This window comes from Oncorhynchus tshawytscha, linkage group LG01 (genome assembly GCF_018296145.1).
Source record: "Oncorhynchus tshawytscha isolate Ot180627B linkage group LG01, Otsh_v2.0, whole genome shotgun sequence".
NCBI lineage: Eukaryota > Metazoa > Chordata > Actinopteri > Salmoniformes > Salmonidae > Oncorhynchus > Oncorhynchus tshawytscha.
The window spans coordinates 88,341,649-88,356,511 of record NC_056429.1 but is presented as its reverse complement, the minus strand read 5'-3'; the positions used below and the strand labels follow the sequence as shown (position 1 = coordinate 88,356,511).

The 14,863-nt window shown below is 44.2% G+C and overlaps 1 protein-coding gene across 1 annotated transcript in view; it reads right to left on the bottom strand.

The window, feature by feature from the left end:
* Window positions 1–902: 902 nt before the first annotated feature.
* Window positions 903–14,863, bottom strand: part of LOC112259613 (heparan sulfate glucosamine 3-O-sulfotransferase 3A1-like) — an 83,362-nt gene continuing 69,401 nt past the window's right edge. The window contains exon 2 of the mRNA XM_024434245.2: window positions 903–2,452. Within this exon, the coding sequence (XP_024290013.1) occupies window positions 1,831–2,452 (622 nt within the window). The 3' untranslated portion in view covers window positions 903–1,830. The remainder of the gene's footprint in view (window positions 2,453–14,863) is intronic.

The window sequence follows — 14,863 nt, the reverse complement described above, 5'->3', positions numbered from 1 at the left end:
CTAGAACCTCACCCCGCAAGGGAAACCAGCAGTCCAAAAATAAGCCTTTTAGATAGAAAGCATATGTTAGCATGGTTGGAGCCCCCTTTGACATCCTGTAAGCTTGGTCGAGATGAGCAGAGACAACTAGAGAAGGAGTTGTGGGGAGATGGGAGAGGGTTTATAATTCAGGGGCTGCACACAGATCTTTGCTACGCAGGATCACCATTTTGCGTAGCTAGTTGTAGTTCTTTGCTGTGTAATTAAGCCTTTACTCAAAATAACTTTGACACAACAGTACTTAACCTCGTAGGAATACATCTGCTGTACTGTGGTCCATTGAGTGACTGTTCTGAAGCATAACAACAGGCCCACTGGTGAGGATGATAAGGCAGGATCAGGACTTCACAAATGTGAACTGTTTATAAAGTGTGATTTAGAAATCCAACATGACTTCAAATGAAATAGACAAAATTATAACGTACGTATGATAAATAGTGATGGCAAATTATTATGTTTCCCCCTGAACTCATATTGAAAACACTGAGCATGATGAAGTTTCCCTTTGAGGAACATTTGAAAGGGGAGAGGCTTTTTGGAAGCTCACAACCAGGCAGATATAAATCAAAAACACAACTTCAAAATTGTTCTCTGGCTCCTTTAAAAAGACCCAGAGAGACACCTCCATCCACGGTTGCCTCCGAGACAAGGAAAGGCTGGATGACAGCAACTGTTTTCAGTTCACAAGGAATCATGTTAAAGAGGAAATCTGAGAAATAATTTGGTTAGGCCCACTAGAGGTCTCATTATTATAGTTGATGAGCTGCTGTTACTGATACAACAGTTGACTCAATATGCATCCCAAATAGCACCCTATTCCCTATGGGCCCTTGTCAAATGGCACCCTATTCCCTATGGATGCTGGTCAAATGGCACCCTATTCCCTATGGGCCCTGGTAAAAAGTAGTGCACTATATAGAGAATAGGGTGCCACTGGACACTTCCATTGAGTGCTATCTTTACTCTATCTCGCTCTCTACCTTGTAATTCAAAATTCAACATGATAAAGAAAAAAAATGTGTACAGTATAAAACAACATTCTATAAGCACAGAAAACATAAAGCATATCAACTTGTATATTATATTCCGCATGTGTACATCATCTTAAATAAATTAAATGCAGTTTTAACTTTTCAAAATGTTTCTAGAAAAATACAATTCTTTGAAAAGCAGCTGGGTTTGCTTTACAATATGGTATAGAATCACTCAAGGCTTTTTATCCAAAGTCTCTCTGTTTTGATTTCATATAACCTCTTATACAGTAACAACATATTTGTCTTTTGAATCACTGAAAGGTTCCCAAACAGAAAGCCCTCTGACAGGAACTACAGGGAGAGGTAGAGATGCAGTATCTCTCTGTATTAGAACCACAACATGCTCTATAAGGGATAATCCCTCTCCATTTCCTTCAACCAGCCTCAGCTGATATTGGTTCTGAGACACAGTAACACAGTGAACACATTAAATATCTGAATTGCCCGTAAGAGCAGATAAGACCTTTTCCCCGCTATCACAGACACATATTGCCTCTTGGCTAAGTGTTCTTGCTGTCCCACAGTTATACTGCAGTGTCAACAGTCATCTGTGTTCTCTGGTCATCTGTATTCTGGAGTGGCAGGTAGCTTAGCGGTTAAGAGTGTTGGGACAGTAACTGATAGATCACTGGTATGAATCCCTGAGCCGACTAGGTGGACAATCTGATGAGCAAGGCACCTAACTATAATTGCTCCTGTAAGTCACTCAATATGAGTATCTGCTAAATGACTAAAATGTAAATCCACCAAGGCAAAATCAGTCGTCCCAACCAAACATGCGTCCCGTCATCTGGTAGAACTTCATGTTGAAAGGCCTGTAGAAGTCCTGTAGCCTCTGCACCACCTCTGGGTGGATGTTGGGGTGGGTCCGCCCTTTGGTTTTGCCAAGGCAGTGGGGCTTGCTGCTGCCCTCAGCCTTCTTGAGGCAGGAGAAGCCCTTGGTCTGGTTGAAGTAGAAGTGTTTGTCTGTGATGATCCTCTTGAGTCCCAGGAAGTCCTGCACGTTGCCCAGCTCTCCGGCCGGGTCGCTGATCAGACGTTCCCCGCTCACGAACAGAATCTGGCCCATGGGGAAGTACTCTAGCCAGTTGTCCAGGTGCTTGGCATAGATGCCGATCTGGATGGCGCTCCAGGACGTGTCGATGAGCCCCCTAGTCCTGTTTTTGAAGGTCAAGCTCTCGAAGGTGGGAATTTTTGGGTTCTTGGACAGCGTCTGTGTGTAGTCAGAGATGGCCCTGGTGATGGGGTCCCTCACCACCACGATCAGCTTGGTGTCCCGGGACATGGCGGAGATCCGGGCCGGGGCCTCTCTGGTCACAAAGTAGCTGGGGGTCTTCTCCATGGTGATCTGGCCCTCCAGGGTCTTGGGCATCAGCTCTCTGAAGAGAGGAGAGGGATACGTTGAGAAGACAATGATTGACTGACTGTCAGACCTACGTATAAACTTTGACAAGAACAACTCTAAGTACAACAAACATGTGAGACTGAGAAAACACATAATAAACACATCACTTTATTTTCATTGGAATTGTCTTGAATTTTCTTTATCATGCAGCTACAGTCTGCAAGCTTTAAAAACAGCCAGAAAAGCGGGGCCAAATGTACAGTATCACATCTACACTTGTTGATCGTTGTGTATTGTGTCTGAGAGTATTGATAGGTGTGGCAGGGGCGGCAGCGTAGCCTAGTGGTTAGAGCGTTGGACTAGCAACCGGAAGGTTGCGAGTTCAAGCTGACAAGGTACAAATCTGTCATTCTGCCCCTGAACAGGCAGTTAACCCACTGTTCCCAGGCCGTCATTGAAAATAAGAATGTGTTCTTAACTGACTTGCCTGGTTAAATAAAGGTAAAAAAATGTTTTTTTAAAATCAGTGTATTGATAGTTGTGTAGTGCGTCTGAGAGTATTGATAGTTGTGTAGTGCGTCTGAGAGTATTGATAGTTGTGTAGTGCATCAGCATATTGATAGTTGTGTAGTGCATCAGCGTATTGATAGTTGTGTAATGCATCAGCGTATTGATAGTTGTGTAGTGCGTCTGAGAGTATAGATAGTTGTGTAGTGCGTCTGAGAGTATTGATAGTTGTGTAGTGCGTCTGAGAGTATTGATAGTTGTGTAGTGCATCAGCGTATTGATAGTTGTGTAGTGCGTCTGAGAGTATTGATAGTTGTGTAGTGCGTCTGAGAGTATTAATAGTTGTGTAGTGCATCAGCGTATTGATAGTTGTGTAGTGCGTCTGAGAGTATTGATAGTTGTGTGGTGCGTCCGAGAGAATTGATAGTTGTGTAGTGCGTCTGAGAGTATTGATAGTTGTGTAGTGCGTCTGAGAGTATTGATAGGTGTGTAGTGCATCAGCGTATTGATAGTTGTGTAGTGCATCAGCGTATTGATAGTTGTGTAGTGCGTCTGAGAGTATAGATAGGTGTGTAGTGTGTCTGAGAGTACTGATAGTTGTGTAGTGCGTCTGAGAGTATTGATAGTTGTGTAGTGCATCAGCGTATTGATAGATGTGTAGTGCGTCTGAGAGTATTGATAGGTGTGTAGTGCATCAGCGTATTGATAGTTGTGTAGTGCATCAGCGTATTAATAGTTGTGTAGTGCGTCTGAGAGTATTGATAGGTGTGTAGTGCATCAGCGTATTGATAGTTGTGTAGTGCGTCTGAGAGTATTGATAGGTGTGTAGTGCATCAGCGTATTGATAGTTGTGTAGTGCATCAGCGTATTGATAGTTGTGTAGTGCGTCTGAGAGTATTGATAGTTGTGTAGTGCATCAGCGTATTGATAGTTGTGTAGTGCATCAGCGTATTGATAGTTGTGTAGTGCGTCTGAGAGTATTGATAGGTGTGTAGTGCATCAGCGTATTGATAGTTGTGTAGTGCATCAGCGTATTGATAGTTGTGTAGTGCATCAGCGTATTGATAGGTGTGTAGTGCGTCTGCGAGTACTGTTAGTTGTGTAATGCGTCTGAGAGTATTGATAGTTGTGTAGTGCATCTGAGAGTATTGATAGTTGTGTAGTGCATCAGCGTATTGATAGTTGTGTAGTGCGTCTGAGAGTATTGATAGTCGTGTAGTGCATCAGCGTATTGATAGTTGTGTAGTGCGTCTGAGAGTATTGATAGTTGTGTAGTGCATCAGCGTATTGATAGTTGTGTAGTGCGTCTGAGAGTATTGATAGGTGTGTAGTGCATCAGCGTATTGATAGTTGTGTAGTGCATCAGCGTATTGATAGTTGTGTAGTGCATCTGAGAGTATTGATAGTTGTGTAGTGCATCTGAGAGTATTGATAGTTGTGTAGTGCATCTGAGAGTATTGATAGTTGTGTAGTGCATCTGAGAGTATTGATAGTTGTGTAGTGCATCAGCGTATTGATAGTTGTGTAGTGCATCAGCGTATTGATAGTTGTGTAGTGCATCAGCGTATTGATAGGTGTGTAGTGCGTCTGAGAGTATTGATAGTTGTGTAGTGCGTCTGAGAGTATTGATAGTTGTGTATGCGTCTGAGAGTATTGATAGTGTGTAGTGCATCAGCGTATTGATAGTTGTGTAGTGCATCTGAGAGTATTGATAGGTGTGTAGTGCATCAGCGTATTGATAGTTGTGTAGTGCATCAGCGTATTGATAGTTGTGTAGTGCGTCAGCGTATTGATAGTTGTGTAGTGCGTCTGAGAGTATTGATAGTCGTGTAGTGCATCAGCGTATTGATAGTTGTGTAGTGCGTCTGAGAGTATTGATAGTTGTGTAGTGCATCAGCGTATTGACAGTTGTGTAGTGCGTCTGAGAGTATTGATAGGTGTGTAGTGCATCAGCGTATTGATAGTTGTGTAGTGCATCAGCGTATTGATAGTTGTGTAGTGCGTCTGAGAGTATTGATAGTTGTGTAGTGCATCAGCGTATTGATAGTTGTGTAGTGCGTCTGAGAGTATTGATAGGTGTGTAGTGCATCAGCGTATTGATAGTTGGGTAGTGCATCAGCGTATTGATAGTTGTGTAGTGCATCAGCATATTGATAGTTGTGTAGTGCGTCTGAGAGTATTGATAGGTGTGTAGTGCGTCTGAGAGTATTGATAGTTGTGTAGTGCGTCTGAGAGTATTGACAGTTGTGTAGTGCATCAGCGTATTGATAGTTGTGTAGTGCGTCTGAGAGTATTGATAGGTTTGTAGTGCATCAGCGTATTGGTAGTTGTGTAGTACATCAGCGTATTGATAGTTGTGTAGTGCGTCTGAGCGTATTGATAGTTGTGTAGTGCGTCTGAGAGTATTGATAGTCGTGTAGTGCATCAGCGTATTGATAGTTGTGTAGTGCGTCTGAGAGTATTGATAGTTGTGTAGTGCATCAGCGTATTGATAGTTGTGTAGTGCGTCTGAGAGTATTGATAGGTGTGTAGTGCATCAGCGTATTGATAGTTGTGTAGTGCATCAGCGTATTGATAGTTGTGTAGTGCATCAGCGTATTGATAGTTGTGTAGTGCGTCTGAGAGTATTGATAGTTGTGTAGTGCATCAGCGTATTGATAGCTGTGTAGTGCATCAGCGCATGATAGCTGTGTAGTGCATCAGCGCATTGATAGCTGTGTAGTGCATCAGCGTATTGATAGTTGTGTAGTGCATCAGCGTATTGATAGTTGTGTAGTGCATCAGCGTATTGATAGTTGTGTAGTGCATCAGCGTATTGATAGTTGTGTAGTGCGTCTGAGTTGTGTAGTATTGATAGTTGTGTAGTGCGTCTGAGAGTATTGATAGTTGTGTAGTGCGTCTGAGAGTATTGATAGGTGTGTAGTACATCAGCGTATTGATAGTTGTGTAGTGCATCAGCGTATTGATAGTTGTGTAGTGCATCAGCGTATTGATAGTTGTGTAGTGCATCAGCGTATTGATAGTTGTGTAGTGCATCAGCAAATTGATAGTTGTGTAGTGCATCAGCGTATTGATAGTTGTGTAGTGCATCAGCGTATTGATAGTTGTGTAGTGCATCAGCGTATTGATAGTTGTGTAGTGCATCAGCGTATTGATAGTTGTGTAGTGCGTCTGAGAGTATTGATAGTTGTGTAGTGCGTCTGAGAGTATTGATAGGTGTGTAGTGCATCAGCGTATTGATAGTTGTGTAGTGCATCTGAGAGTATTGATAGTTGTGTAGTGCATCAGCGTATTGATAGTTGTGTAGTGCGTCTGAGAGTATTGATAGTTGTGTAGTGCATCAGCGTATTGATAGTTGTGTAGTGCGTCTGAGAGTATTGATAGGTGTGTAGTGCATCAGCGTATTGATAGTTGTGTCGTGCATCAGCGTATTGATAGTTGTGTAGTGCATCAGCGTATTGATAGTTGTGTAGTGCGTCTGAGAGTATTGATAGGTGTGTAGTGCGTCTGAGAGTATTGATAGTTGTGTAGTGCGTCTGAGAGTATTGATAGGTGTGTAGTGCATCAGCGTATTGATAGTTGTGTAGTGCATCAGCGTATTGATAGTTGTGTAGTGCGTCTGAGAGTATTGATAGGTGTGTAGTGCATCAGCGTATTGATAGTTGTGTAGTGCGTCTGAGAGTATTGATAGGTGTGTAGTGCATCAGCGTATTGATAGTTGTGTAGTGCGTCTGAGAGTATTGATAGGTGTGTAGTGTATCAGCGTATTGATAGTTGTGTAGTGCATCAGCGTATTGATAGTTGTGTAGTGCGTCTGAGTGCATCAGTATTGATAGTTGTGTAGTGCATCAGCGTATTGATAGTTGTGTAGTGCATGAGAGTATTGATAGCTGTGTAGTGCATCAGCCGTATTGATAGCTGTGTTGTGCATCAGCGTATTGATAGTTGTGTAGTGCATCAGCGTATTGATAGTTGTGTAGTGCATCAGCGTATTGATAGTTGTGTAGTGCATCAGCGTATTGATAGTTGTGTAGTGCGTCTGAGAGTATTGATAGTTGTGTAGTGCGTCTGAGAGTATTGATAGTTGTGTAGTGCGTCTGAGAGTATTGATAGTTGTGTAGTGCATCAGCGTATTGATAGTTGTGTAGTGCATCAGCGTATTGATAGTTGTGTAGTGCATCAGCGTATTGATAGCTGTGTAGTGCATCAGCGTATTGATAGTTGTGTAGTGCATCAGCGTATTGATAGTTGTGTAGTGCATCAGCGTATTGATAGTTGTGTAGTGCATCAGCGTATTGATAGTTGTGTAGTGCGTCTGAGAGTATTGATAGTTGTGTAGTGCGTCTGAGAGTATTGATAGGTGTGTAGTGCATCAGCGTATTGATAGTTGTGTAGTGCATCAGCGTATTGATAGGTGTGTAGTGCATCAGCGTATTGATAGGTGTGTAGTGCATCAGCGTATTGATAGGTGTGTAGTGCATCAGCGTATTGATAGTTGTGTAGTGCATCAGCATATTGATAGTTGTGTAGTGCGTCTGAGAGTATTGATAGGTGTGTAGTGCATCAGCGTATTGATAGGTGTGTAGTGCATCAGCGTATTGATAGTTGTGTAGTGCGTCTGAGAGTATTGATAGGTGTGTAGTGCATCAGCGTATTGATAGTTGTGTAGTGCATCAGCGTATTGATAGTTGTGTAGTGCGTCTGAGAGTACTGATAGTTGTGTAGTGCGTCTGAGAGTATTGATAGTTGTGTAGTGCGTCTGAGAGTATTGATAGGTGTGTAGTGCATCAGCGTATTGATAGTTGTGTAGTGCATCAGCGTATTGATAGTTGTGTAGTGCGTCTGAGAGTATTGATAGTTGTTTAGTGCGTGGGAGCGATGTCTTTTCTACGGTAGTGTTTCCTATGCAGCCTATTCCCTGATTATATATTTCACTACTTTTGACCAGGGCGCATCACAAGTAATATATTGCAGTTTTCAGCTAATTTCCTGCAGTTTTACACATTTAGGCATGATTTCTGCCATGTTAATCTGATATCTGAGTGATAATGACTAACAAAATCAATGGGGGCCCACTGGACGTCAGGGCCCAGGGGATGTGCCTGGTCAGTATTTGGTCATGATTACTACAAGTTTAGATACCTGGCTAGACGAACTATCATTGTTAGCTGACATGTTTAATAATACAATTTGTCATCTAACAAATTATAGGTAGTCAGTGAGTGACTGCCTGTGACTGACATAACAAGAGAAACCCTGCCGAATGATGTACAACCACATTTCTAAATTGCATCTGATGTATTCTACTATTCTTACTCTCAACAGTAAGTTGAGACCCCGACTGAGTTCCCCAAAAAGCTTTTGTCTCTTATGCTTGGAGCCGGCCCTGAATGCCCTGTACCACTAGAAGAAAACAACAGCGTTAACAACCTTTCCCCAGCAGAAAGAAACTCATCCTTCGTTCGTGACACGCAGCAGTGGAACAACATGTTTCTAAGCTTATCTGAATCTGGATCTGGAACGTCATCAAATAGACTATTTGAGAACCACAATTTGATTCATTGCTGCATGGACATGTTCTCTGTTTGTTATTCTGTAGACATTAAAAATGAAAAGTGTTCGTATCAGGACGCATAATATTGTGATTTAGAGATGTTTTTTTCTTCAGTTTTAATATCACATTTATTGGACACTTGATTTGGAAAAGAGAAACCCTATGTTTCGGGGCCGCCTTCTAAACAGCTGCAGATGAGTGAACAGACCATAGCAGAGACATAGTAGTCGCAGCAAAAGTGGTCCTGTTGGACTCAAGGGCTGTTTCCACATTGGCATCCTATTCCCTATATAGTGCACTACTTTAGACCTCTGGTCAAAACCAGTGTACTATGTAGGGAATAGGGTGCCATTAGGGACAAAACCTGGGAAATTAAATCCTGGTGTTGAAAGAATACACATAAATCCCACCTCAAATATTTACAGCAAAAAAGTTAAACTGGGAAGGCCACTCAGCCTTAATATTTGCTTTAACGTTTTCTTTGGCAATATTTCTTAATCTGTGCGGGCCCATTTTTTCACACAATCTATTCGGCCATGACACCCCACCTTTCCAGCTTCTCTCCTCTGTCTCCCCTTCCCTCTCCACCCTCGCCTCTCCTCCGCTGCCCCAGGTGCCTTCAGGACAGTGACCTGTACCAAAGCAGATAAAAGCAGCCCATGAATCATTAACGTCTCCTTCTCCCAGCCATTTAGAGCCTCTGCAGAATGCACACTTCAATTATTCATCCTAGCTCTCTCTATCTCTCTGCTGGTGTGGCTCTGCTTAAAGCCCAGGATGTGTGTGTGTGTGTGTGTGTGTGCTGACAAAGTGGCCTGCCTGCGCTGTTCCCATGGCAGATGCATTTTACTGTCCGTGACGGAACTACTGAGCTGTGCTAGGGGAAGGAGGCGGGCTCAGCCTCTGTCAGGTCCCCTGGCTGGTCAAAATGGGGAGGAAGAAAGGATGAGAGGAGAGGAGGAGGGTGAGGCCTACTCATCTTTTCAATCTTAGGGCCTTTATAAAGCGACACACAGCAGCAGATAGCTCTCGGCTCCACAAAGCCATCCTCCGCCACCAAACTTTCTACGTTTTTCTGTCTCACAAACAGGCAGGTAAAAGATCATGCTCCGTTTAACCTCCATGCAGCTAAAGAAGACGAGGCATCTGAGATGCCACTAGAGAGATGTGTTTCTCAGAGTGAGAGTGCTTCTGAGAGATGCCAGCTGTCAGACTGTGAAGTGGATGACTTCACTACGCCCTTACGCTTCTCTCCAAGATTTCCCTCTTGCACTGATGCTGGGAAAGTCAAGATATTTGAATAAATGTCCATATCCAGCCTGAAAACAGAGGTTTTGGTTTCACCCAAAAAATGACCACATTCAATTATGGCAGTGTCTTTTTGGTTCCACTATGACACCTAAATGTGTTTAAAATAGTTTATGTTTTGCCAAGATTTATCCACCACAGGAGGCTATTGAGGGGAGGACTGGAAGTCTGGAATGGAGTGAATGGAACTGTATCAAACACATGGACACCATGATGTATATCAGACTCGTCACCCCAATTAAGTCAAATCAAATCAAATCAAATTTTATTTGTCACATACACATGGTTAGCAGATGTTAATGCGAGTGTAGCGAAATGCTTGTGCTTCTAGTTCCGACAATGCAGTAATAACGAGCAAGTAATCTAACTAACAATTCCAAAAAAAAAAAACTACTGTCATACACAGTGTAAGGGGATAAAGAATATGTACATAAGGATATATGAATGAGTGATGGTACAGAGCAGCATAGGCAAGATACAGTAGATGATATCGAGTACAGTATATACATATGAGATAAGTATGTAAACCAAGTGGCATAGTTAAAGTGGCTAGTGATACATGTATTACATAAGGATGCAGTCGATGATATAGAGTACAGTATCAACGTATGCATATGAGATGAACAATGTAGGGTAAGTAACATTATATAAGGTAGCATTGTTTAAAGTGGCTAGTGATATATTTACATCATTTCCCATCGATTCCCATGATTAAAGTGGCTGGAGTAGAGTCAGTGTCATTGACAGTGTGTTGGCAGTAGCCACTCAATGTTAGTGGTGGCTGTTTAACAGTCTGATGGCCTTGAGATAGAAGCTGTTTTTCAGTCTCTCGGTCCTAGCTTTGATGCACCTGTACTGACCTCGCCTTCTGGATGGCAGCGGGGTGAACAGGCAGTGGCTCGGGTGGTTGATGTCCTTGATGATCTTTATGGCCTTCCTGTAGCATCGGGTGGTGTAGGTGTCCTGGAGGGCAGGTAGTTTGCCCCGGTGATGCGTTGTGCAGACCTCACTACCCTCTGGAGAGCCTTACGGTTGAGGGCGGTGCAGTTGCCATACCAGGCGGTGATACAGCCCGCCAGGATGCTCTCGATTGTGCATCTGTAGAAGTTTGTGAGTGCTTTTGGTGACAAGCCGAATTTCTTCAGCCTCCTGAGGTTGAAGAGGCGCTGCTGCGCCTTCCTCACGATGCTGTCTGTGTGAGTGGACCAATTCAGTTTGTCTGTGATGTGTATGCCGAGGAACTTAAAACTTGCTACCCTCTCCACTACTGTTCCATCGATGTGGATGGGGGTGTTCCCTCTGCTGTTTCCTGAAGTCCACAATCATCTCCTTAGTTTTGTTGACGTTGAGTGTGAGGTTATTTTCCTGACACCACACTCCGAGGGCCCTCACCTCCTCCCTGTAGGCCGTCTCGTCGTTGTTGGTAATCAAGCCTACCACTGTTGTGTCGTCCGCAAACTTGATGATTGAGTTGGAGGCGTGCATGGCCACGCAGTCGTGGGTGAACAGGGAGTACAGGAGAGGGCTCAGAACGCACCCTGTGGGGCCCCAGTGTTGAGGATCAGTGGGGAGGAGATGTTGTTGCCTACCCTCACCACCTGGGGGCGGCCCGTCAGGAAGTCCAGTACCCAGTTGCACAGGGCGGGGTCGAGACCCAGGGTCTCGAGCTTGATGACGAGCTTGGAGGGTACTATGGTGTTGAATGCCGAGCTGTAGTCGATGAACAGCATTCTCACATAGGTATTCCTCTTGTCCAGATGGGTTAGGGCAGTGTGCAGTGTGGTTGAGATTGCATCGTCTGTGGACCTATTTGGGCGGTAAGCAAATTGGAGTGGGTCAAGGGTGTCAGGTAGGGTGGAGGTGATATGGTCCTTGACTAGTCTCTCAAAGCACTTCATGATGACGGATGTGAGTGCTACGGGGCGGTAGTCGTTTAGCTCAGTTACCTTAGCTTTCTTGGGAACAGGAACAATGGTGGCCCTCTTGAAGCATGTGGGAACAGCAGACTGGTATAGGGATTGATTGAATATGTCCGTAAACACACCGGCCAGCTGGTCTGCGCATGCTCTGAGGGCGCGGCTGGGGATGCCGTCTGGGCCTGCAGCCTTGCGAGGGTTAACACGTTTAAATGTCTTACTCACTTCGGCTGCAGTGAAGGAGAGACCGCATGTTTCCGTTGCAGGCCGTGTCAGTGGCACTGTATTGTCCTCAAAGCGGGCAAAAAAGTTATTTAGTCTGCCTGGGAGCAAGACATCCTGGTCCGTGACTGGGCTGGGTTTCTTCCTGTAGTCCGTGATTGACTGTAGACCCTGCCACATACCTCTTGTGTCTGAGCCGTTGAATTGAGATTCTACTTTGTCTCTGTACTGGCGCTTAGCTTGTTTGATAGCCTTGCGGAGGGAATAGCTGCACTGTTTGTATTCAGCCATGTTACCAGACACCTTGCCCTGATTAAAAGCAGTGGTTCGTGCCTTCAGTTTCACACGAATGCTGCCATCAATCCACGGTTTCTGGTTAGGGAATGTTTTAATCGTTGCTATGGGAACGACATCTTCAACGCACGTTCTAATGAACTCGCACACCGTATCAGCGTATTCGTCAATGTTGTTGTCTGACGCAATACGAAACATCTCCCAGTCCACGTGATGGAAGCAGTCTTGGAGTGTGGAGTCAGCTTGGTCGGACCAGCGTTGGACAGACCTCAGCGTGGGAGCTTCTTGTTTTAGTTTCTGTCTGTAGGCAGGGATCAACAAAATGGAGTCGTGGTCAGCTTTTCCGAAAGGGGGCGGGGCAGGGCCTTATATGCGTCGCGGAAGTTAGAGTAACAATGATCCAGGGTCTTTCCACCCCTGGTTGCGCAATCGATATGCTGATAAAATTTAGGGAGTCTTGTTTTCAGATTAGCCTTGTTAAAATCCCCAGCTACAATGAATGCAGCCTCCGGATAAATCGTTTCCAGTTTGCAGAGAGTTAAATAAAGTTCGTTCAGAGCCATCGATGTGTCTGCTTGGGGGGATATATACGGCTGTGATTATAATCGAAGAGAATTCTCTTGGTAGATAATGCGGTCTACATTTGATTGTGAGGAATTCTAAATCAGGTGAACAGAAGGATTTGAGTTCCTGTATGTTTCTTTCATCACACCATGTCACGTTGGCCATAAGACATACGCCCCCGCCCCTCTTCTTACCAGAAAGATGTTTGTTTCTGTCGGCGCGATGCGTGGAGAAACCCGCTGGCTGCACCGCTACGGATTGCGTCTCTCCAGTTAGCCATGTTTCCGTGAAGCAGAGAACGTTACAGTCTCTGATGTCCCTCTGGAATGCTACCCTTGCTCGGATTTCATCAACCTTGTTGTCAAGAGACTGGACATTGGCAAGAAGAATGCTAGGGAGTGGTGCACGGTGTGCCCGTCTCCGGAGTCTGACCAGAAGACCGCTTCGTTTCCCTCTTTTTCTGAGTCGTTTTTTTTTTTTTTTTCGCTGCATGTGATCCACTCGGTTACACTGGTTGTAAGGCAGAACACAGGATCCGCGTCGCGAAAAACATATTCTTGGTCGTACTGATGGTGAGTTGACGCTGATCTTATATTCAGTAGTTCTTGTCGGCTGTATGTAAAGAAACCTAAGATGACCTGGGGTACTAGTGTAAGAAATAACACGTAAAAAAAAAAAAACTGCATAGTTTCCTAGGAACGCGAAGCGAGGCGGCCATCTCTGTCGGCGCCGGAAGTAGCTGTGACCACCTGTGTGATACACAGAGAGCTTTCACCTTGAAGTGTCCCTGTGTGGTTTATGTGCCTCTCCTGCCCTTCAGGGTGCAGATGCTTCCAAGGTATAATAGCCTGAGCCTCCTGAGTGACTCTAACCTGGCAGCCTCATGTCACAAGATCAGGGTGAGGCAGCACAGCTACACACAGTTAGTTCTCCAGTTTTAAAATATATATATACACTGAGAGTGTTAAATCAACACTGAAAGTGTTGTTTGTGGACCCATATAGACACCGGAACAGTGTTAAATTAACCACAGCCTTATTAAAATATTTCACAGTGTCTTGCCGTTCGAGTTTATTGTAACAGTTACCGCCCATGACTGCACTTGTTAGTGACAGAGTGTCAATGGTGGGTGTAGCTGGTGCATGGAAGTCAGGGACAGGAGAGCAGAGATGAATGGACGAAGCACTTTACTTAGGCAATCATCATACAGAACGCAACCGCGTGACAAAACAAATTCCCAAAGAACAAGTAAGGCAGCCCAAAGTACAAAACCTTTAGTACAAAGTACTGGCTGCCACAAAGCACGGGTATAAAACAAAACCTGACGCAAACCAGCCGGCAGCGTACCAACCCGGACAATAAACAATACCCCACACAGACATGGAGGGAACAGAGGGCTAAATACACGTTAATTAGTAGGAGATGAAAACCAGGTGTGCAGGAAGACAAGACAAAACAAATGGAAAACGAAGAGTGGATCGGCGATGGCTAGAAGACCGGTGACGTCGACCGCCGAACAACGCCCGAACAAGGAGAGGAACACAGACACAAGGTTGTTGCACTCATTTTTGCCTCATGATCTTCACCAAGTGAGATCCTAAGCGAATATATATTTATATATATTTACAGTATTTAACATAATACCGTACATATTTCGCAAGGACTTATTTTGAGGGCCTAGTTTTACCTTAATACTGGGGCCTAAAACTAATACACATCACTTTGAATCAAAACCACACCCATCATCACACCATTCATTATCATTTTTCCCAGCATGCTCTATTGCATGCTGCATTGCAGACAGATTTTTGGAATAATTTGTTTCAATATCTATATTTCCACCTAAAATGATTTGCCCCATCACCTCCGTGGCCTGGCTATCACCCTGGTTCGTGGTCTGCTCTCCTATGTGCAGTGCAGAGTTACAACATTCTGGTAACTTTCTCAAAATGCCAGGGTTTTCCAGATATCCTGTTTGGATGAATTCAGATTTCCTGCTTATTCCCTACTGATTCCAATAATATTCTAATCAGGATTTCTGGAAAAACTAGGTTTGGGAAAGGGGGGTACTGAAGGAGGT